Source organism: Triturus cristatus, chromosome 3_1 (genome assembly GCF_964204655.1).
Source record: "Triturus cristatus chromosome 3_1, aTriCri1.1, whole genome shotgun sequence".
Classification (NCBI taxonomy): Eukaryota; Metazoa; Chordata; class Amphibia; order Caudata; family Salamandridae; genus Triturus; species Triturus cristatus.
The window spans coordinates 746567789-746591320 of NC_140583.1; the positions used below are offsets into that span (position 1 = coordinate 746567789).

At 43.5% G+C, this 23532-nt stretch overlaps 1 protein-coding gene across 2 annotated transcripts in view; it reads left to right on the forward strand.

Annotated features, from left to right (window-relative positions):
* Window positions 1-23532, forward strand: part of LOC146860908 (uncharacterized) — an 850962-nt gene that overhangs the window by 806526 nt on the left and 20904 nt on the right. For both annotated transcript variants that reach the window (XM_085644903.1, XM_085644904.1), the window contains 6 exons: window positions 13488-13528; window positions 18127-18255; window positions 18395-18490; window positions 18594-18725; window positions 21556-21607; window positions 22670-22778. In XM_085644903.1, coding sequence (XP_085501029.1) covers window positions 13488-13528; window positions 18127-18255; window positions 18395-18490; window positions 18594-18725; window positions 21556-21607; window positions 22670-22778 — 559 coding nt within the window. The remainder of the gene's footprint in view (window positions 1-13487; window positions 13529-18126; window positions 18256-18394; window positions 18491-18593; window positions 18726-21555; window positions 21608-22669; window positions 22779-23532) is intronic.

The following is a 23532-nucleotide window of genomic DNA, read 5'->3' on the forward strand; positions in this document are numbered from 1 at the left end:
ATGCTATATGCCCAATGCCGGAATTAGTAATCCTGGAAATGGTGAGTGCAAGACCAGAAAATGGGCCAATCTAGCATAAGTGTAGTTTGGAGCAGAGTACCTGAGACTTTTCCTTCCCTTCTTAAGACTCCATCTGACCCATCCTCCGTGCAGACCTATCTTTCAACCCATCCATAACTAAATTGAAAACCACTCCAATGATAAGATCCCCTACTGTGTTTTGTATGATATCATCAATTGTGTACTGTAGGCGCAATTCAGGGCACGTACTGTAGCCACTGCAAGGAGGCAAGGACCTAACTAGTTTATTTCCAAATTTTGTTCCACTCTATGTAACAAACTTGATATTAAAGAGGCCTACTAGATACCATCCTCAGATGGATGGGCAAGCTAAAAGAATAAATCAAATGCTTTCAACAATACTTGTGATATCAATCCTTGGCACAATGTAAGAATTAGAATAAGACATAATGTTTGGGACACTTAATAGACAGTAACATGGTATAGCACACTTATTTACTTTGCATGAAATCTTTCCAGTGTTTCCTAGATTGTTGTTAAAACCTAGTTCTGCAAAACAAAAGACTTGCTTAACTCCCATGCTAGGCTAGTTGAATTCAGAAAATTAATATCAGGTACATAGAATTGCACATGCCAGAACTGTAAAGAAAAAGTTGCAATATTTGATGGGTTGCAAGGGGTTTGGTCGCGAGGAATGATGATTGTAACCTGCTTTCAATCTTCATGCCTCATTTTTGTTGCAAGACTTACATGCAAGACATCCTGACAAAACATGAGGCCCACTACATTTTGACAGGGGAACAGTCAGGCAGTGGGGCTGCAGGTACTGCTTACTGTGTAGTGTGGCTTGCACCTGGGGTGGCAGTTCCCTAAACCCACTTGCATTAAGTTTCTTTCCAAGACTACCATTTTTTGTTTTATACAAAAACTTCCTGTGACATAAGGAAGGATTCTTATATTGGACTAAGATGCAGATGCATAAATGATTCATGGACAAGTTTACAGAAATAAAGTAGAAACTGCAAATCATGTTCCAAAAGAGAGCGTAATGTGACAAAGGTTGGTTTTTTCAGATTTTAGCAGAGTCATATCAAAGACAGACTTGGTTCCATTGAGGTATGGCTAGGATTATAATCTGCAGATGTCATTGACCAGTAAAAGGTATGAGTCAGAGTAGTGGAGTCCTGTCTTTCTTTTCTCTCTTTTCCCATTCCCATTTCAGCTCCTCTACCACTGGTCCTTTTTTTCTTTAAAGATTGTCATTAGTGGTGGTGGTGGGAGATGGATCCTGCACACAAGATTAGCGCATGCTGTCAATTATCTGCTCCTTATGCAATTAAGACAGACTGCACATTTTCCTGCTGAAATGTACCTTGATTATTGAGAGCACTACATCCATACTAACCTATATATTACTTAACGTGATGATATAGTTGTATTTGTTGTCCTTGCACACATCTGACATCCCCATCTAAATTTCTTAAGTAGATACTTGGTCCCGATTCTGATCTCGTTCGGAAAACAAACCGAACAACTCGTGTCCGGAATGCTTTCCATACGACTTGTGTCAGGGGAGTCCGACCAAACAAGTATGATGCATTTGAATGCATCTGGATACAATTCGGGTGGAATCCCATTGACTTCAATGGGAGCCTGTGTACAAAACGCGTACATAGGCTCGTGTTGAAGAAAAGGGTGACTGGGGAAAATCGTGCACCCTGTGGCAGGCACCCTATGGTGCCTGCCACACTGTGCAGGGTCTGAAAGGGGGGACACATGGGTAACCCCACAGGCATGATACGGATGGCCCCGCATGAAGGGGGGCCTGATATGGGCCCCAAAGACCGATTCGGGCAACCTTTTTGATCTGGACACAACAACTCGTAAAGGCTGTCCAAATCGTTCATCCTACTTGCTCGCTTGGAAAACCTATTCCATAGATCTGTATGATTCAGCTCTGGAGGGCTCTATCTCTCCGTATGCCTTCCGGAAATGATTCGGTCAGCGCTAAGGGTTTCCAGGCATCGTACTTGGTTGTTGTGAGAACGAGTCGGTCAGAAAAAAGTGCTCCGGAGCGGTTCAGGTAAAACCAAATCCTATTCAGAGCCCTTCCGGACAAGATCGGAATCGGGCCCTTAATTTGAGAAAGTCGAAAATGCTTTCAACTCATCTTTTATCACTTGTCCTGTTGGAAGATGAAAGGCTGAAGGCCTTTTTGTTTACCTGGTGTGTTGATACGCCTGGCAGCAAGATGTTAGTTTACAGTGGGGCTGTGTTTGAGCTGCTTCAGACAAGTACACAATTCAAACAAAGGATTTTTCTGAGAGGTCATGAAATTAACTCTTCGCAGCTGGGTGGCAGGCTGGAGAGGTAAAGAATCTTCCATGTCCCTTAAATTGCAGGCCTTTCTCGAATAAAAACACAGAAATGTGCAGGTGCCACTGAATGAGTACTGCTATTGACCCAGTACAATGGGATTGAAGGACTGGGTTATTCTAAGACCCAGCGGTGTCAGGGGACAACACCTGAAACCTTCGTGGGTTACCTGTTCTGCGTACAAAACACAGAGACACGGGACACTTCCAGCGGCGTCAAAGATCAGCGTTTATTTACTGCAGGGATACAGAAATCGCAAGAAGTACACAACGTGTAGGTTCTCGGAGACTGCTTCGAATTGCAAAAGTGGGTCGCTCCTTTTATACATATTTTTGCCATTGAACAACATGGCAAACAAAGGTTACAACTCAGTTCCCACAATAAACTTCAAAAGAGTCGCGTTCATGTTTCAGGAGGCCGGAACATAATTACAGCAGCATTGCCGGTTCCCAACTGTAAAAACATATCATTCCCACAGTTAAACACATTCCATTCTGACTGTAAACACATTAAGAGAAGGGACAGAAACAGATGCAAAAAGAAAAAACAAGGATGCACGACAGATTGGAAAAGAGTGTTGGGAGTAATAACGGAAACTTGATTACAGGATCAAAGACCTCGTGCCCAATGCATGCACGACTGAAACAATAGACTAGCACGGTAAGATGAGCCTCGAGCGGGGCCATCTGCCTTCGCCGTGTCATCTCCCCTATCATAAAAGTCACCCTCAAAGAAACACGTGTCCTTCGTGTAAGCTTGGGAATCTCAGGGTCACAGAGCGACAGGGTCCGTTCGCTGGCTACTTGAGGGCAAGAAACAAAATGGATGCCGTATCTAAAATGGAACCCGAGGGTTCGGATGGACAAACCCAAAAATGAGACGAACCATGCGTGGTTGCGTAGCGAAACTACGTACACCCACTAAACTCGTCATTTGCGGTTCGTAGACACCAAACTCATCCATATTCGACAACACCCAAAAAGTGTCGTTCCGTCTTGCACGGAACCTCAGATGCTCCTTTTGCCCTCATGTAGGCAAGCACTAGTCAAGATCGGAATCAATTTCAATATTCATCAAATCGTTCAGCTGCTGCTGGAACATCATTCTATCCATCAATGTCTCCTTGGTAACAGATGGCCGTCTTATACACGTTGTAGCACAAAGGCCACATAAGGCAGGACCACACTGTACACAAAGACAACACGTGAATAGAAACGTTACAACAGCCCCTACGATCATCAGAATCTTCCAACCCCAAGTGGATATTAGGCCCCAAAACCATCCTAGAAGTGTCCAATTACCTTCGTCCACGTGTATGGACTCGGAAATCTTGTGCAACTTCGAGATGGCTTGGTAGACAGTTGGAGCGTTGTCAGGAATGAAAATGCAACTGCTCGAATGGATAACTTTACACACACCACCTCTATCTGCAAGAACAACGTCTAGAACCATACGGTTCTGCAACGTCATGAGTTTATCCGCCTGAAGTTCAGCTGTTAAATTACCAAGAGCACTCGCAGTTATGTTAGCAGTCGACTCGACTACACGGGTCAATTGTCTTAGGTTCCTACTATTAACCATAGGTCCCCAAAACGGCAAGAAACCCTTAAAGAAGTCTCCTGCTTCTTGACCGGCAGTGTCCTCTTTGCTAATAACGCCTCTCACAATTCTAGTCTTGTGATAGTCTGAGGCAACTGTAAAAGTCGGTGGTAAAAGATTCGCAATATAACAGGTACCCGAAAAATCACGGGGTAACCACGTATATGCACGTTCATAACATACGAAATAAGTACCCTTGGCAGTCAGAAAAACAGGGGAAGAGAGCATCGGTAGGACATACGTGTCAGTACAAGCACTGTTCCCAAGTTGTGCTCTCGGATTTCGACCCAAACCTTTCAAGCAGAAATTACCGAGGTGGGGTACGATCCATATTGGGGACGAACTCTTGAGCTGTCTATCACCCACTGACGTACTATACTCAGCCTCACTCAGATCCTTATAGGCCTGCACCTCTTCATCTGGAATAAGCGATGCATCGAAAACATCTCTATCTAAATCAGCAATCGCTATTGCCAAAGGCTTGTGGTACGGACCAGGACCAAAGTTCGCAGAGCGTGGCTCTCGACTGGGGTAGGAATCTAGTGCACTACGGAACATAGTTTGGAATGCTCGAGCTGACCCTTGGGAGCTATAAGGAAGAACCAGATACGGAATACCCCTATCCATGGTATGTGGCATTAACCCACACACCCAACAGTTGGTAGTATTCATCACCAACTGATGCTGATGTAGGAGTTGAACGAAGGAGTTATTCATGAATTCCGCACGTCTAACCTGTTCATGTTGAGGCAGGGGATGAAAAGAATGTGGAGAAACAGTGGTAATGGAGCTTAGTTTAGGAGAAAGAGTAGGTGAAACAGAAGGTAATAACAACTGTATTCCAAAATACACTCCGCCCACCAATAGCATAGACACAGTCAGAAACAGTATGAATACCTGAAACAGAAAACATTTTGTCCATACAATCTTATGCAATTTCGATCTTTGCGCCGACATCCTTTCTACTTCCAACAGCTTAGAGAATGCCATCCTCTACAAACCGTCCGTGACGTACTTGACTCACTTCGTTCTGAGTAGCGATTATCAATTCCCAGGAGTTCCCAGGAGTCGACAAAAGTAACCGACCTAGTGTCAGAAACCTGCTAAACAGAAAGGAGTACCCGCATGGCCCTACGGTAACCCGGATGGTAGGTTTTCTTAAATGCTCAGTTTTAATACAAATCTCTTAGCAGTGAAAAGCACATAAAAAGAAACTCAAAAAGAAAGAATGTAATTGTTCATAATGTTTGTAGCACCAGTAAAGAAAAATATAAAACAAAATTTTATTAGTCCTTGCTACGTGGACGAAGAAAGTATCGATTTCTTCCAGGTCGAGTCTGCTCTACAAACAATTGTTCAGCTGGTGAAACAGTGTTCGGTGGAGTGGACGACGATTCAGACCTTGAGTTCTCTGCAACTGATGACTCCGCAGGTGTGTCTGGCAGCGACGGATTGTCTCCTACAAGTTGAGCATCACTAAACGGCACAAAGCATAAAGGGGTCTCAGTTTCCGTTGCCACAACCCCAGTTCTCACCCAACCATCTGTTGGTGAAGGGATTGGTACTTTTTTCGTGTGGCCGGCGTGTACCCAGTTCTTTCTGCCTTCCAATCGAACTGCAGTCCTCGTTGTTAATAACACTTGAAAGGGTCCCACAAATCTTGGCTCCAAGTTACGTTTTCGACCAAAATTTCGGGTAACGACCCAATCGCCTGGCCGGAGCTGATGTCCAGGACCCTCTGTCTGTGCCGGTAGAGCTTCAAAGACCTGTTGGTGAATTAACCTCAGTTTAGCAGTCAGATCATAAAGATAATCAATTAGCATTGGATACTAGACTATCAAAGGCCTTAGGTCTCGGGACTCCCCAAATGTTCGCAGGGCGGCCGAACACAATCTCATATGGGCTGAGCCCTACTCGAGAGTGTACAGTCGCTCTGGTTGATAGGAGAGCCAGAGGCAAGGCATCAGGCCATGATAGACCAGTCGTAGCTTGTATCTTTGCAAGTTTCAGCTTCAGGGTACCATTGTACCCTTCAACTAAACCCGCTGCCTGAGGATGATTAGCGCTATGGAATTTCTGCCGAATTCCAAGGCCCTTACATACACTCTGCATCACACTTCCCACGAACTCACTTCCATTATCTGACCACACAATCCGTGGCATCCCATACCGAGGAAAATATTCCTTCAGTAGGATTTTCGCTGTGGACAGGGCAGTGTTATCCTTAAGAGGATAGGCCTCGATCCATCTGGAGAACGCACAAACCACAACTAAAACATACTTCAGATTATTGCATCTCTCCATATGGATAAAGTCCAGTTGGATAACCTCAAAGGGACAAACAGGGGGAGCAAAATGACCAGGTGGAGTGGGGATGCCCTTGCCAGGATTATGCATCAAACACACCATACAATTCTTAACCACTCTCTCAGCACATTTAGCAATACCATCATTCTTCCATACAGGGGACAAGAACTTGCATATCCCTTTCGCACTAATATGTGACAACCCATGAGCCATCGTCACGACAGCTAATACATACGCATCCGGTAACATCCACCTCTGACGTTCCGTCAAGTCAACCCAACATCCATGCATATCCAACTTTCCCGTGCTTTCTTTCCACTTGGTCTTTTCAGCTTCAGTGGCCTCGTTCTGAATTGCTTTCACACTCTCAACAGTGTCTTCACACATACCAGTTTCCATCGACCATCTCGCTGAACTTGTCACATACATTCGGGTAGCAAGATTCTTAGCCGTTTCCTTAGCAATCTCGTCCGCAAATGCATTACCACGACCAACATCATCCGTCACTTTCCGATGTGCACTACATTTAACGATCGCCACCTGTTTAGGCAATGTAAGTGCATCCAAAAGACCATTCACGAGCTGCCCGTGTTGGATCTTCGTACCATGCGATGTCATAAATCCTCTTTCTCTCCACAATCGTCCAAAACTGTGCACAACGCCGAATGCATACTGACTGTCGGTAAACACATTCACTCGCTTTCCCTTAGACAGAACACATGCTCTTGTCAATGCAATCAACTCTGCCGCTTGCACTGAATTCTGATTCAATCTCGCAGTTTCCACAACCGTGCTCAACGTCACTACAGCATACGCAGTCGTCACATCGCCATTCGGCAATTTAAAACAGGAACCATCAACATACAAAGTACCATCGGGATCCGTCAATGGAGTGTTTTTCAGGTCCACACGACCCTTTGTTTCTTCTTCAGTTCGTAAATAACAATCATGTGGTGGTACATCATCTGATTCCATATTAGTCGGCAACAATGTCGCCGGATTCAGCACATTACAACGCTTGATCTGTATATGACTTGCCAAAAGGGTCAGCTCATACCCAGACAACCTTGCACTCGTCAGATGTTGAGTTTTTGTCCGATTCAAGAGAGTGTCAACTGCATGCGGAACCATCACTATGAGCATATTATCCATGACCAAACCTGCGGATTGTCGAATAGACGCCGCAGCTGCCGCCGTCTCCCTCAAGCAACTCGGCAACGCTCTAGCTACCGGGTCTAAGGTCGAGGAAAAATATGCACATGGACGCTGCTTACCACCAAATTGTTGCGTCAAAACACTCAACGCACAACCTTCTCTCTCGTGAACGTATAGTGTAAACGGTTTACTTTAATCAGGAGTACCTAACACAGGAGCCGAACACAACGCATCACGCAGTTCAGAAAAACCTTTCTGACATTCTTCCGTCCATGGCAAAGGAGTCGAAACGTCCTTGCACGTGAGAGCTATCAATGGCTTCGCTAACAGTGAAAAATTTGGAATCCACTGTCTGCAGTATGATGTGATACCTAGAAATGCACGCACATCTCTCTGAGTTGTTGGCACAGTCATTCGAGCAATTGCTGCAATTCTTTCAGGGGTCAACCTTCTTCCCGCCTTTGACAATAAGTGACCTAGATAGGTTACTTCTTGACAACAATATTGCAGTTTAGAAGGTGACACTTTGTGATGTAAGTCACAAAGATGCTGTAACAGTGATACTGTAGCAGTCTGGCAAATCTGTTCAGTGTCTGCAGCTACCAACAGATCGTCAACGTACTGAATCAAGGCCGCGCCAGTTGGCAGCACGAACGCATCAAGTTGACTCTTAAGAGCTTGGCTGTAGATCGATGGACTCTCACAGTAGCCCTGAGGTGCGCGTTTGAACCGGAAGCTACGACCACCTAATGAGAAACCGAACAAATCTCTGCTTTCCTCAGCAATCGGAATGCTAAAGAACGCATTCTTCAGATCGATTACCGAGAACCATGATGCAGAGGCTGGAATCAGAGTCAGCAAAGCTGTAATGTCGGGTACCTCGGGAAACTGTGGAACAACAATTTTATTTACCTCCCTTAAGTCAATAACTAGACGGTACACAGGAGGCTTGGAAGGATCAGTTCGCTTCAAAATAGGCAACACAGGACTATTACACACGTTACCTCGTGTTTCCTCAATGACATCTTTATCGATCAAATCGTAAATGATCGCTAATAGTGCTCGTTCACCATCAAGGGAGATACGATACTGGGGAATGCGCGGCAGTCGCGCGTTGAATTTCAATTGAACGACATAAGGTGATATATCCAGCAGGCCCACATCATTGGGACCTGTCGCCCACAAAGGAGCCGGAAGAGAACTCAATTCCGGTGGGAGCTTATCAATCGACAAATACATAGGAGAGATCACTCTCTGACCCAATGTACGCTCCACTCCCGCAGGAGAGCAATACAAAGTCGCATGTAACCGTTTCAACAAATCCAAGCCCAAAAGATTCTCACCACAACCAGTAGTCAAAATCAAAGGAGCTTCCAACTCACGAGACACAATTGTAAGGGGCAAAGGGCTAGAAACTGGATTGCTAACGGGGGCGCCAGAGAATCCAACGGAAACATTCGTCAAGCCAGACAAAGGCGCGCCAGGGAGTTTCGAATGCATGATGGAACTTTTCGCTGCCCCAGTGTCCAACAGAAAAGGCTCAACTACACCCAATGTGGCAACTGCGACATAAGGCCCTCTCTGATCAACCGGAACTGATACTTCTCCCTTCCTCTGTCTACGGCTGTCCTAGTAGATACCGTCCGCATAAACATCATGCTCGACATAATAGTCATCCACATGATACTGTGCAGATCTACCATACAAGAGATCGCGTCGATCGAAACAATTTTGCGAGTCCGAGGAAGTGGCAAGACGCTCGGTCTGATTCTGAGTAACACCGCGACCTCTACCACGTGAAGCTTGTTGAGGACCACTACGACCTCCTCGAGCTGAAACACCATTGTTCCTGTCACGTAAAACTGGACAATTAAACTTCAAATGGCCCTCACCCCGACAATATGCGCATTGATTATACCCCAACACAAAGCGAGGTGCGGAAGAGTCATTACGCACCTGTGATCTAGAAAACTGCGGTTGTGATCGATTTGGCTGTTGCGAGTCATTATAATTCGAGCGCGGAGGATACGCTTGCTGCAATAAGACCTTAGTTTTAAGAACCTTCGTTTTCTTATCTGCGCGTTCGCTTTCTTCCTTCTCTCTGTTTTCGTAGTACTGGGCCGTGGCTAATATTTGAGCAGTGGTAGAAACAGCCCACGAACTTTCAGAATTCTTCAGCTTGTTGCTGAGTTCAGGCAACAAATTCGATACGAATTTATCAACGAACAACCGCTGACCACCCTCAGAGCTCATATCCTGACCACTATGATCAATAAATGCCTCCTCAAATCTCGTAAAGAAATCGGAGACACTCTCATCCCTCTTTTGTTTGCACGCAGACAACTTGTCCCAATTAACGCGTATTGCTGGCATAAGTGTCTTCATAAGGGTAATTATTCTCTGGGGCAAATCCGCAATAAGCTGTTCAGGTTTAGCCCCACCAACTTGCAGGGCGTCTGCCACCGCAAGAGCAGCCCAGTCACCGCCTAACTCAGCCGCGTGATTCTCGTGACGGATTTTCGCCCAAATCGGCTGAGGCACTACATTACCAAACAACATGTCAATATCGGCAAGGTTCATAACGGTAGCATCCACTAGTTGGGACAACTCCTTATAGTAACCTGCAGGATTTTTACGGGGGTCGGGCAAGGTTTGCTTTACCTGCAAAACTTCCGATCGCTTCCAAGGGAGGTGTATCCAAACTCTCTGAAAACGTCCTGGAATAGCAGGATTAGCATTAGGATCACCTGGCATCCATACTGGGGGAACTTCCCGCATAGGATACTGACCAGGTTTTGCCATCCACTCTTCAGTCTCGTCCTTAAACAATGCTCGAGGTTGCACTGTACATCGAAAAGATAACAGACGTTCTAGAGCACATCGAACATTATCACCTACAATCTCACCAGTCGTAAATTGATTCTGGAGCTCAGAGACCTCGGGCGGTACATTATCAACCGCATCATTATCCCACTCTTCTCTCAAAGACTTACACATTTCCTCGAACACGAATCTTTGTGTGGGCGCATTAAACTGGGAAAAGGTCTCAAACACTATACGCGAAGTGTACTTCACAGGATGGCGAATCCATTTACGCGCCATTTTTACCAACGACTCACATTCCCTACCATCAGGAATCTGACTGCGCCTCTGAGCAACATCAGAAAGAGTCGATCCGAGTATTGGCCCAAAAAGCGGAGAATAGAGAGTAGCAACAGCATTAAAGAGACGGCTACGAACAGAAGGAGAAGAAGAAGGAGGTACAGGAGCGACGACAGTAGGAGTAGAGACAGTAGTAGTAGACGGGGTAACAGGAGTAGTGGTAATGATAGACTGATGAGGTACTGGCAAAGGAGCAGTAGGAAGAAGAGCTGGTAAAGGAGGATGAACAATTTGCGGCACAAGAGGATTCGGGAGAGCAGGAGGAACGACGGGCTGACCAGCAGCCGCCAAAACAGCAGGTTGAGGAATAGGAAGAATCATAGGACCCACGGTATCTGGAGCATAGGGAGGTGGTGACTTCAATAGATAAGACAATAGCGAATCTTCTATCACTTCCTCTCCCGTCTTATCAGAATTAGACGGTAACACCGGATAACATTTATCCACCGCCATATGATGAAGTCGAGCACTGACTTCCTGCTCCTTCTCATCTTTGTCTCGCTGATACTGTTCTGCATTTCGCATCACCGTAATAACACCTTCTCTCTTATTTTTCTTAATCTGTTTGATTTCTTTCTGCTTGGCCTCTTTGCGCCATAACCGGAAGGAATCAAACATGGCCGGCCTAGCCTTCTTTTTAAACAGTTTAGCTTCAAGGTTATCTAAGACGGCAGTTTCGAAACTACCATGTGATGGCCAACTAAGAACACCATCATTTTTAGTGTAACGAACCCAATATTCATTATATACGATAGGACCTACGCCATGGCGACTATAGAGCTCATAAATTGGAGTTCCAACCGGAGGTATCGGGCATTAATCCTCCAGCCGGGAATCCGTGCTGCAACATTTAAGGAAACCAAACAAAGTACTACGGCCAGGCATCGTGCACACTAACCGAGTTTACAAACTTCAAGGGCTATCGAATTATGATGTCCTCGCACAAAAAATGCAAGACCCTCGGTTTTTGGCAATTGCAATCGTCAAATAAAACCCAACAACTAAGAACCACAAATGCAATGGAACCATGCAAACAACAAAGTAACTCTGGGAGCGACCCACAAATACTTAACTGAAAGAGCAATGGCGTCACCAGGAAGGCCCGTCTATCGTCTCGCCGTACAAAGGACTACGCCAGGCGCCGAAACAGGTCGACAGTCAGGGCATCAGTCCGTCGCAGCCGTCTGGAAGCGGGAATCTTCGCGGGAAAAGACTTCGGGCCACTTATTTCGACAACTGGATCGATGAAGCGGGGTGCACCTTCCCTCGGAGATTTCACACGAAGTTCCTCACGATCGTCGGGCTTTGGACCGGTACCGCTGATGTCGCCCCACATTGGGCGCCAACTGAAGGACTGGGTTATTCTAAGACCCAGCGGTGCCAGGGGACAACACCTGAAACCTTCGTGGGTTACCTGTTCTGGCGTACAAAACACAGAGACACGGGACACTTCCAGCGGCGTCAAAGATCAGCGTTTATTTACTGCAGGGATACAGAAATCGCAAGAAGTACACAACGTGTAGGTTCTCGGAGACTGCTTCGAATTGCAAAAGTGGGTCGCTCCTTTTATACATATTTTTGCCATTGAACAACATGGCAAACAAAGGTTACAACTCAGTTCCCACAATAAACTTCAAAAGAGTCGCGTTCATGTTTCAGGAGGCCGGAACATAATTACAGCAGCATTGCCGGTTCCCAACTGTAAAAACATATCATTCCCACAGTTAAACACATTCCATTCTGACTGTAAACACATTAAGAGAAGGGACAGAAACAGATGCAAAAAGAAAAAAAAAGGATGCACAACATATTGGAAAAGAGTGTTGGGAGTAATAACGGAAACTTGATTACAGGATCAAAGACCTCGTGCCCAATGCATGCACGACTGAAACAATAGACTAGCATGGTAAGATGAGCCTCGAGCGGGGCCATCTGCCTTCGCCGTGTCATCTCCCCTATCATAAAAGTCACCCTCAAAGAAACACGTGTCCTTCGTGTAAGCTTGGGAATCCCAGGGTCACAGAGCGGACAGGGTCCGTTCGCTGGCTACTTGAGGGCAAGAAACAAAATGGATGCCGTATCTAAAATGGAACCCGAGGGTTCGGATGGACAAACCCAAAAATGAGACGAACCATGCGTGGTTGCGTAGCGAAACTGCGTACACCCACTAAACTCGTCATTTGCGGTTCGTAGACACCAAACTCATCCATATTCGACAACACCCAAAAAATGTCGTTCCCTCTTGCACGGAACCTCAGGATGATTAACTAGACCAGCCCAGAACCCGGTGCCGGCTCATGTGTAGATGCAAGAACCGAAATCTGTCACGTTCTCATTCTATTTCATCACAGTACAATACCCTGACGGATGCGTGCATTAACAGTGTGACATCTTCCCTTGGCTATTAGAAGGATACTGTGAGTCATGATGAGTAGAACAAAATTACATGTAATTCTTTTGTAAAACCTAATCCTCCCCCTAGACATCCAACCCTGTCTTGCTATGAATCACATTAGTGTTTAGCTCATAAATGTGTGACAGCTTTTCAATTTCCATAACCTTTATTTTGAGAATAAATGATACTTGCATGGTGGATATGAAGAGAAGTCATGAGCAGAGTGTTTTGTGAAGTGCCCCTTCAAGTGTAGAAATGTCATTCTATGTTCCTATCTAGCTACATTCCAGGGCCATGGTGTGGTTAAGAATGAGCAGGAGCCCTGCAGTATGGGGCCTGTTACTTTCACAAAGCGATTCAGCATAATATAGATGAACGATTCTGTGTTGTGTCTGTACTGGTTATTTATTTTTTGTTTATACATTTGACAGAAGTATCCTGCAAGTTAACATGTTTATTTCTCTCCAAACAGAACCACAACGCATATGCCTCGTGAATGAAACAGTATATCAGGTAATATTCCAAAAATTCTGAAAAGATGCAAGTTAAAAAACGTAATTTAAAATCATTTCTTCTAAAAATTATTTCGGCTTCACCTCGTAGACCATTGCTCTATTTTTAATAATGAAAAGTTTTACCCATTCTTCTGGAGTAACAGACCTTTAACAGATCGTCCAGTGATTTGGAGATATTATTATTATTCTATGCAATTCTACCGAAGGCTTCTTAGGCATGTATAAAAAGTGATGATGAAGTTGGTCCCCTTGCCACCTCTCTTCCAGATTGTCCTCAGTTTTACAGACGCTTTGTTTTCTGTCACTCAGTCTGCTCCTGAATCAGTTTCACACCAGCCACTTATACTTAGGATGCTCAATTTGTTCATTGTTTTTGAAAGTGCTTTGAAGGATGGTAGAAAAGGATTTGCTGAACTCTAAGTAAATTGTAGGATCCATTCATTCTCCTTGCAACTGTAATCGCTGAGTCGAAAGATTCAATTGATTTCATCTGGTCTTAGCCTCCCAAGAAGCTTCTACTGTCAGTTTGTTAGGGATGTTTTTTTTCTTAAGATTCGAAAGAATAACCTCTGAAGAGCATGGTTTCAGTCGATGTAGCTGGCATAACGACTTCCGTGGTTTGGACCTCATTTATGAAATGTGACGCATCGCTGCGTGAAAGCAGAGATGCGTCACTTTTCATTGCACTCTCCTTGCGACATGATGGATGCGTATATTTACTGTATGGCGCATCACGTCGCAAGTAATGACAGATACCTCAGACTTACTGATGTATCTGTCAGTGCAAAAATTATGCATGTCTGGAGTTGTGGCGGAAGCGTGACGCAACTACAGCAATGCAGAAGAGGGCTTTAGATGTAGCACTGCGTCACCCTTACGCCTGCCATGAGGCAGACGTAAGGTTTTGGCGCATTTGCCTCTTAGAAGTGGCGCAGTGAAATCTCATAGATTTCACTTCTTCACTTCTACAAGGCTTATTTGTGTGGAATTCATTTTACCTGATGCACATATAATGTAGTGCAGGGGTTTACAAAGTAACGCATCTGCTTAGATGCATCACTTTGTAAATAAGACGAAACAGGTGCAGCGCAAAACTGTCACAAGGCTTCATAAATAAGGCCTTTGTCCTTATCTACCTCCCCATCATTAACTAATTCATGAGCATATTCTCAAAGATCCCACACAATGAAGCGCAGCAACCAAAGTTTCTGTGCTGCTCTGCATTGTGTGAGAGGGTGAGCAGGATAGTGCCATATCTACTAAGATATGAAACTCCAGCTCTGTTTCCTAGTGCTGGCCCGCAAAGACGCAACCTAGTGTCCATGGGTTAATTTGACCTGTGGTTTCAAGTGCTCAGCACCAGCACTTAATTGTCAACACCAGTGCTTGTGACAGTCTGCCACATTGTGGCTATGTCTGCCTAATCTAGAGACGAATACAATCATTTTTTATGAATTCAATATAGATTGGAAATGACTATTACCTTTCGCCTAAAACACTCTTATAGTTTTTGGGGCCTGGAATAGTCTGAATTATCACACTTATAGGTGTGATGGATAGTAGTTGTGCTGGTACTATTATTGGCAGAGCTGGTTGGGGCAATGTGTGGTGCATGCTGCATTGGTCTGCAGACAGGGGACCTGGCACTTATGTTTTTTACAAATTAAGAACTGACAGCATCACACTCACACATCTTTGCACAGTGCAAAGGTGTGTGCATGAGTCTAGCATGGGTTTTTTACTATAGGGGTTACCCTGCCAGTACAAAATACTATATCTAGATAAACTGTAAAAATTGAATCAACTTGAAAGCAAAGTTAGAAAATTTGGGAGAAATCAAAACATTTATATTTTCTACCATCAGCCATAAGAGGCATGTTTTTTTGAGAGAAGCACTGTCTACAAATCTTAGTAGATAGGATTATGAATAAAAAACCATGAGTGGTTCAAGGGAACGCCCATGAACCACCCATGGAATGCCACCTTGACATAAAGCAATGCAAAGCAGCGCTACCACTCCTTTGTCCTACTTTATGGTTACATTCACTGCAAAGTAAATCTCAAATAAAGATTTTGTGCTGGTTTGTCTCACTTTTGTAATGCAAACCAGAAGCAAAATGTTAGTAGTTTTGCCCTTAGTTTGATGTATTACAACACTGACTTCTTGTATTGTATATTAAAAAGGCCATTAACGTCTTCCTTCCTCAACCTGTTCACTATGTTGCCCGCTATTTCTCACCAGCCTTTCTTCTGTACTGATCTATTTTTATGTCCACCTTAAAAACTGCTTTACTTTCTTTTAACTATGAATAATTTGTATCAGTGTTGGACAGGGGATCCCTTCACAGCACTCGATTGTGACAGTCAACACCATGTTTAAAAGTTTAAAGCACCGGCTTTCCAAACATTTTTTTATTTTAAGAAACAAACTCATGCAGCGGCACATTGTTTCATCTAAACAAAAAACAAATTGCCCGATGCGTAGATAGTTTTCTCCCTGTAAGTGGGGCCATTTTGCCGTTTATCTGCGTTGTTCACCATGTAACATATACCAGATAGGGGCGGGCAAGGGAGACAAGTGATGGCTGCCCCACCCTCAATATCGTGAGGTTTTTGTCAATGGTACCTGGTGGCCCTTTTTAGGTTTCACCTGCATTGCTCTTGCGATGTGCTTGCGAAATCTCTTGTAATAAAAAAACAATGTTAAAGGGGGCTTACACCCCTTCGTACTTACCATTCGTAAGTTTCGCAGTCACTCTCGTTTTCTACAGCACGCCCATTACTTACCATTTATAGGCTTCGCTGTACCTCTCATTTTCTTGCTTATCAGTGGTCAGCAACATCAGGGTGATATTATCAGGTTTCACTTCCTATTTCCTCAGCTGTTTCCTGGAACTAGGGCCAAGTACAGCTTCCGGCGGGCGGCCAGTGTCCTCCTAGTGGCCGGATGCTTCTCATTGTACTTTTTTAAAATGTATGTTCTAGCACTCCATAAGAGTGCACATGTTTTTTGACAGTCTCCCTTCCTCCCTCTCATTCCTTACTTGTTTTATTTACGATCTAGTTTTTAACCCACCTCCTTCTGCTCCACCCCTCCATTGCTTCACCCACCTCTGTTTCAGTCACATAAATGCCCTTTCTACAAAACAACACGCCTTGGCCCGACCATCATGCAGCACCAATGGGATCCCCGATAATTAATCATGCCAATGTGCAGAGGAGAAAAGTATGGAGAGGAAGGTCTCCTGAACCAGCTTACACATTCGCTCAATGCCTCTCTCGACAGTGACTCTCTTTCTGACAAAGCACTTTCCTGGAGCCAAGCTAAAGCTTTAACCACAGCTATGCACGTGCATTAAAATGAGCTCTGGGAATCGCATGTGAGCCACAGGGCTCTTGGCTTTCTAAGGGGCATATTATCAAGCATGGAGTTAAAATTATCGCCGCTCTAGCGACAGAAAACTGCCGCTAAAGTGGCGATAATGGGCTTGATAACATGCCGCAGAGAATTCCAATAGAAGCCCATATTGTCACCAAAACATGGGCTTCTATGGGAATTCTCAAGGGGATATTATAAAGCCCATTATCGCCGCATTAGCGGCAGTTTTCTGCCGCTAAAGCGGCAATAATTTTAACTCTGTTTCTTGATAATATGCCCCTAAGTAGTGTTCATGGAAGACCAGCAGGAAATTAAATATTTATAGAACGTGTAACAATGCCACTGTGCTCACCAATTAGTTGTTGATTGACTGTTTGAACAATTATTTTCCACAGAAAAAAAATTACTACCCACATCCTGCGTTCTCTCGCACTTACCTGCATTTTTAGGTTTCGCTTGTGCTAGGCTTGGGAAATCTCTTATAATTACAACAACCATTGGCAGGGCCGACAGGTTTTAACTATGCAAAATCTATTGGTTTTGTCAATGTTTTTTTACATGTCGCACAACAGTTGAGCTGCTGTGCAACATGGCTTGAAAAATATTTTCCCCATTGTCCCCATCATTGAATAATTTCTGCATCTGTGTCACTTTTTATGAAAAAAATGTCAAGCCATATTGCACAGCAGATCAACTGCTGTGCAATATTTAAAACAACATTGACAAAGTCATAAGAATTTGCATAGGCGAAACCTATTGGCTTCATCAATGCTTGTTTGAACTTGCTGCCATGTTTACACTGGTGTAAGCACAATACCTACCCCAACTCTAAATAGAGTCGGGACACAAGTTTGGGGGGCAGAATAACTGCTGTTTTACGGCAGTGCTCATACTCGGTCAAACTCTCTTTAAAGTGACTTTATCTATTGCTAAATTCTATGCATATGGACATTCCATACTGATCACAAACCTGATTCGCGCTTTAAAAACTCCTTTTTTACCTAGCCTAGTAAGCATCAGAGCTAGAACACTTGTTATATGGAAATTTAGGATGAATATATACATGTGCCAGGGGCACAAATGTATACACATTATGCCATCTTTATCCTTGTTTTATTTACCGATCCATTAAACACCACAAGTCTACTTTTTGCTAGTAGTAATACCTTTGAATGCAAGTAGGTTTAATGCTACATGTTTTCTTTTCTTTTCTACAGCCAGGACGGTCTATTCCCACGCCGGCAGACTCTTGCCAAGAGTGCACTTGTACCCATGAACAGGACCCGGTGACCCAGTTAAACCGCATGGAGTGTAAGGCCACCAGCTGCCAGACACAGTGTCCAGTAGTGAGTTGACCCCAGCTTTATTTTATCTTGTAAACACAATACTTACCCCAACCACGGCACTTTATGTTCACGTGTGTAACTTGTTGATCTTAGAAACCATAGTCAGACTCTTCATGCACGTTTTCTTTTTTCACCACAGGGCTATGAATATCGAAAGAATGTAGGCTTCTGTTGCGGCGAGTGTGTGCAGGTTGCGTGCACAGTGACAACCGAGGGAACCACTCACATCCTTCAGGTAGACCTTGGTCCCAAGATAATTTACATATCACTTCAAATGCATGACTGGAAAGATCCAGTATCTTTACTTTTCAACTTGTTTGAACTCTTTCCAACTCTAGCCTGACCAAGAATGGCGTCCACCAGACATGAAATGCAGCCACTACAAATGTTATGAAGACAGTGAGGGACACATGGTGCTGATCACAGTGAACAGAACGTGCCCTCTTCTTGAGCCCAAGGACTGTGATTCGGTACGTCTGCCTTGTCTGCATTGTTTATCAATGTTGCTCAGACTTGTGGGCTTTAAACTATTTGTACATCTTGCTTTCACACAACTCATCTTGCACAAGAAGGGATTATACAGAGCGTTGTGACTGGAGCATGCAGCCTTATTCCGGGGAATAGTGGTAATTCTAAAATCAGTCACACAGGATTTTTTTCTCTGTTATACAATCACTGCTCTTGCTGCCAGTCTCAGGTTTTGCATGCACATTTTCATCCATGGGGTTGCTCAATTCCCACCAGGTCAATCGTGGATGAGATTGCAAGAGTAAAATAGCACACTTTGGGCTTGGTTATGAGTGGGTCAGTATGTTCCAACCTCTGCGTAAACCCCTGTTTACGCAAGGGACAGAATTACAAGTTTGAAGTTATATAATATAATTATCGGATGCCTTAAATACCTTAATATTTGGTGAATTTCAGCAGGTCAAACCTGCCCCTATTTAAAAGGGGGGAAAGCATGCCGGGGCAGATTTATGTTTCCTGGCGCATCCCTGCAAATCAGCAGGGATGCGTCAGGAAAGATGCGTCACGCAAGTTTACCCTTGCGCCACCACAGATGCGCCGCATTTACAATGCAGCGCATCGTGGCGCAAAGATAAACAGATGCGTGACGCATCTGATGGCATAAGGGCGGCGCATTGCTGGAGTCGTGTCGCAAGCACGACGCAACTCCAGCAATGGTCAGGGGCTGCCCATACCTAACATGCTGCGTAATGCCTTACGCCTGCTTCAAGCAGGCGCATGGTTTTGACGCAGCAGCGTCGGAAAAGTGACTCCGTGAAATCCTGTAGATTTCACTGCGTCACTTTTCCGAGGCTTTTTCCGACGGAACGCCCACCCTGCATACATTAAACCTGACGCAGGTTTAATGTAGCGCAGGGCTTTACAGTGTGACGCATCTCCCTAGATGCGTCACGTTGTAAATAAGGCGCAACATGGCGCATGGTTTATGCCGCCTCTGCGTCACAGAAGTGACGCAACAACGGCGTAAATGTCTCGCAAGGGGCTTGCAAATCTGCCCCACAGTATTTACTGTATCATGCAGACTTTGGTGCGTTAAACACTAACATCGGCATGTTAACCGCTGAAACACTAAAATCCTCATGTTATTCCCAAGAAACTCGTAGTAGGTGCTATGTATCGCACCTGATCAATAGCGTACTCCTTGGGATCGTTATTTCTCAGGTGCTATAAATTACACCCATAGCAATCAGGGGCTAAAAGGGACACTGTGCAAAAAAGCTTTAAAACCCATGTTTGTATGTTATTCCCCAATGCATGGTGCATAAATGAGTACTGAAAACAAAAACACACACATTAACATGCACAAGCGCGTAGCTTTCAGCATTTACACATTTTTAAAGGACTGTAAGCAAGAAGATATAACAGAACAGAGTGGAAATCAGGTACATTTGCTACTGCACTCTGTCTCTGAAGAGGCCATGTTTATGAAACGAGCTTTAGTTCAGAAATGCTGCCTATTATTGTCCACGCATTAGCTCTTTTCTCCGGCCCTTTCTCCACAGATATTAAATAGCATCCGTGTGAATTTAAAGCTTGTAAGGGAATCTCTTCCAAGTTTTAACTTATAAATCTGTGAGCAAAGCTCAATTAAAGTCATAAACCTTAGAGGAAATATTCAGTATCACCTATTCTTGTGCCTTGATCCTTGGTAGCAGATTAATTGGCGTATGTGCTACTTTTATCTCAGATAATATTATTCAGATACTTCAGACACTAGCTGTAAAGCTGCCTTTAAGCATGCACTAGTCACAAGTGTGCCTAGGCTCACTCGATTTTGTGTAGGTGCTGAAACTAGGACTATAATACAGGTTTTGTGTTTCCATGTTGGCAGTTCAGCCATTAGATCACATCTCCTCCCACATATTTTGCCCAGAATGCAATACAATGACAGATACCAATCGTTATAAAAAAATAAGTTATTATTATGAAAATAGTAATAATTCATATAGAAGTTAATTCCAGAAGTAAGGATTAAAGAAAGTTTGTATCCAAAAATCAAGTTCAGGTCTCCATTGACCAAATAAAAGAACAGTTGTGAATGCTGTGGATCTTTGTATACATAGGGCGATTCACAAAATGTTTGCTGTGATTCACACTTGGAGGACTCCTGTGGCTTACTACTGAAATCAAGAGTATATCATGCTTAATCACAGCAAAAACTTTGAGATGCGCCCCATAGCTTTCATTTAGCTTCAAGTGTAGTGACTGCGGGAAGAGAGAGAGAGCTAAATCAATTGAATGTTTTTGCCAGCAAGAACCATACTGTAGACCCAAATCTCAAACTATTTGCTTGTGTAAATGTAAATTTGGCTTACAAGTTTAAATGCCATTTCTTATGAATATAAAATAGGTTTGATATTCTCCAGGGACATTTTAAACTTGTAAAGAGATGTTCAAGTGAGTAAATCTGGGAGTAGGTAAGTCGGGGTTTGAATGCCCTATTTATTTGAGCACACCCACAATCTTAAATGTTTGTGAGAATTTAAAAACTCACCTCCTTGCAACCCTGGAAGAGATCAGAGGAGTTTTATTCTTAATACAGGCATTGTAGCTCTTTTTCTAGGTTGGGAAGGGGTTGGAAGAGGGAACACACTCAAAATTGATGGACGTGTAGGAAAAGGTTTCTTCGTGCTGAAAACTATTTTCTCCAATGAGAACTTTTGGGGAAATTCTCATTGTGGAAAAGTCTCTGATGATGTGTCAAGTGCCTACACTTCATGAGCCCCTGATATCCCTACCTTAATTGATTTGCAATCTTTTTCGTCATTAAAGGGTGTGGACGAGATACAGATTGATGATTGCTGCAAGATACGAATATGTAAACGTAAGTACTACTCTTTCACAGATATGATTTTGAAAATGATCATGGTAGGCACTGTTCTGAATGTCCTAAAAATAAAAATTGGATTACAAATACATTACTCCAGTAGATGTATTCTCCACAGATGCTAATGCTAAATGTGTGATTGGATTATTTGCAAGGGTTCAAACACACAAGATTACCATTTTATATTATTTATTTTTTATTATGTTTGTTCAGGAAATTAACAACCTTCCTCTTCCATGTTTTTACAAAGGTACTCAAAGTCAGATACTGTCATTGTATCTAGACCATACCTCTTTGGTCTCGAACAACCCTGCATGCACCACAAGGACAAATTCACCAACAAAGTATAGGGTTAAAGTACCTAACTGGTTAATTGTCAGTCTAGACTATCTACAACATAATTGCTGCAATGATAATGGGGGCCATCTTGTTGGGCGAGCTCTTTCTTATGCTGCATTGGGCATAATATGCACTTATCCAAATTTATCACAGAAATGTGAGTCGCAGGATAAAGGTCAGGGTACGCGAATGCGATATATTAAATATTTCAAGAATATGTGCTTTTACAAGCACATGGGAGAAAGATAACCTAATGTGTCAGACTAATCAGACACTATCAGAAACTTCGGCAACTTTCTGTCTTTTAGAAGGGCTGTGAAGACCTGGCTTTTCTGTTGATCTAGCATTCCCCCTTGCATCCTTTCCTCCTGCATTTAGTGCTGGGATGTTCTTGTGGCAGGACAGCCATGCGCTGTATAAATCCTTTAACATAAGATAATATAACTAATGCATGGCATGTTTCCTCTTAACTAGAAACCAGGTCATAAGAAAATATTGCTCATCGTAGAAGCCTATGTAGGTATTACAAATGTACACTATTACAGTATTTCTCTAAGAATGTTTTCAGGGAATTTTGTCATTTTGAAAAATACGGCAGACGCTTGTCTCTCTGACAAATATGCCAGATTGGCCTAAATTAGCATTCGAATATCCATTTGAGTTTCTGTGTGTGTTCATATTGATTAAACATGATATATATTTTTTTATTTTTATTTACAGAAGATATAGCCTGCATGAAACACACCAATACAACACGTATTGAACACAACAAGTGTTGGGCCAATGTTGAGATGTCTTACTGTGACGGGACCTGCATTAGTTCTTCTAAGTAAGTAGCATAATTGAAAAGATTGATGATATGTTCATTAACTCACATTGTCTTGGCCAAATGTATATTGTACAACATTTTTCCGAGGCTAACACCCTCAAATGTGGAGTATCCCAGGGATCCACACTGAGTCCTACGTTGTTCAATATCTATATGCCATGTTGATGGAATCATTAGGCATTAATATTATCTATTATGTGACTGATACAGAGCGAATCTTCTCCTATGAGGGTGTTATAGATACTGCAAAAGATTCTTTTCCAATATGTCTGAAGGCGGTTCTGGGCTGGGTCAAACATAACCACCTGCAATGCAACCTGGACAAGACTGTAATCCTCCTCTTCGGGTCTAATCCTAGTTCGGGTTGGAACTGATCACGGCCTACTGATAGTCCAAATCTACCTGCCCTCCTACACAAGCTGTCAGAAACCTGAGAGTAATCTTTGATGATAAACTCTCCTTCAAGACCCAGATTTTTACAATAGTTAAAAAGTGTTTAGGTATTTTAAGGGCACTTCAAAAATTATTATCCCTACTTCTATGGAATGCATGAAAAATGATAGTCCAAGCTTCTATGTTATCCAGACTATACTACTCAAATTCTCTGTATCTGGGTTTACCTACTTTTCAAATCCGGCGACTACAGGTAGTCCAGAATACAGCACCTGTTCAATATTCCTAAGAGCACTCTGACATCACCTCACGTCTATCAACTTAATTTGCTTCCAGTCCTCACTATTTGAACAAGAGAAAT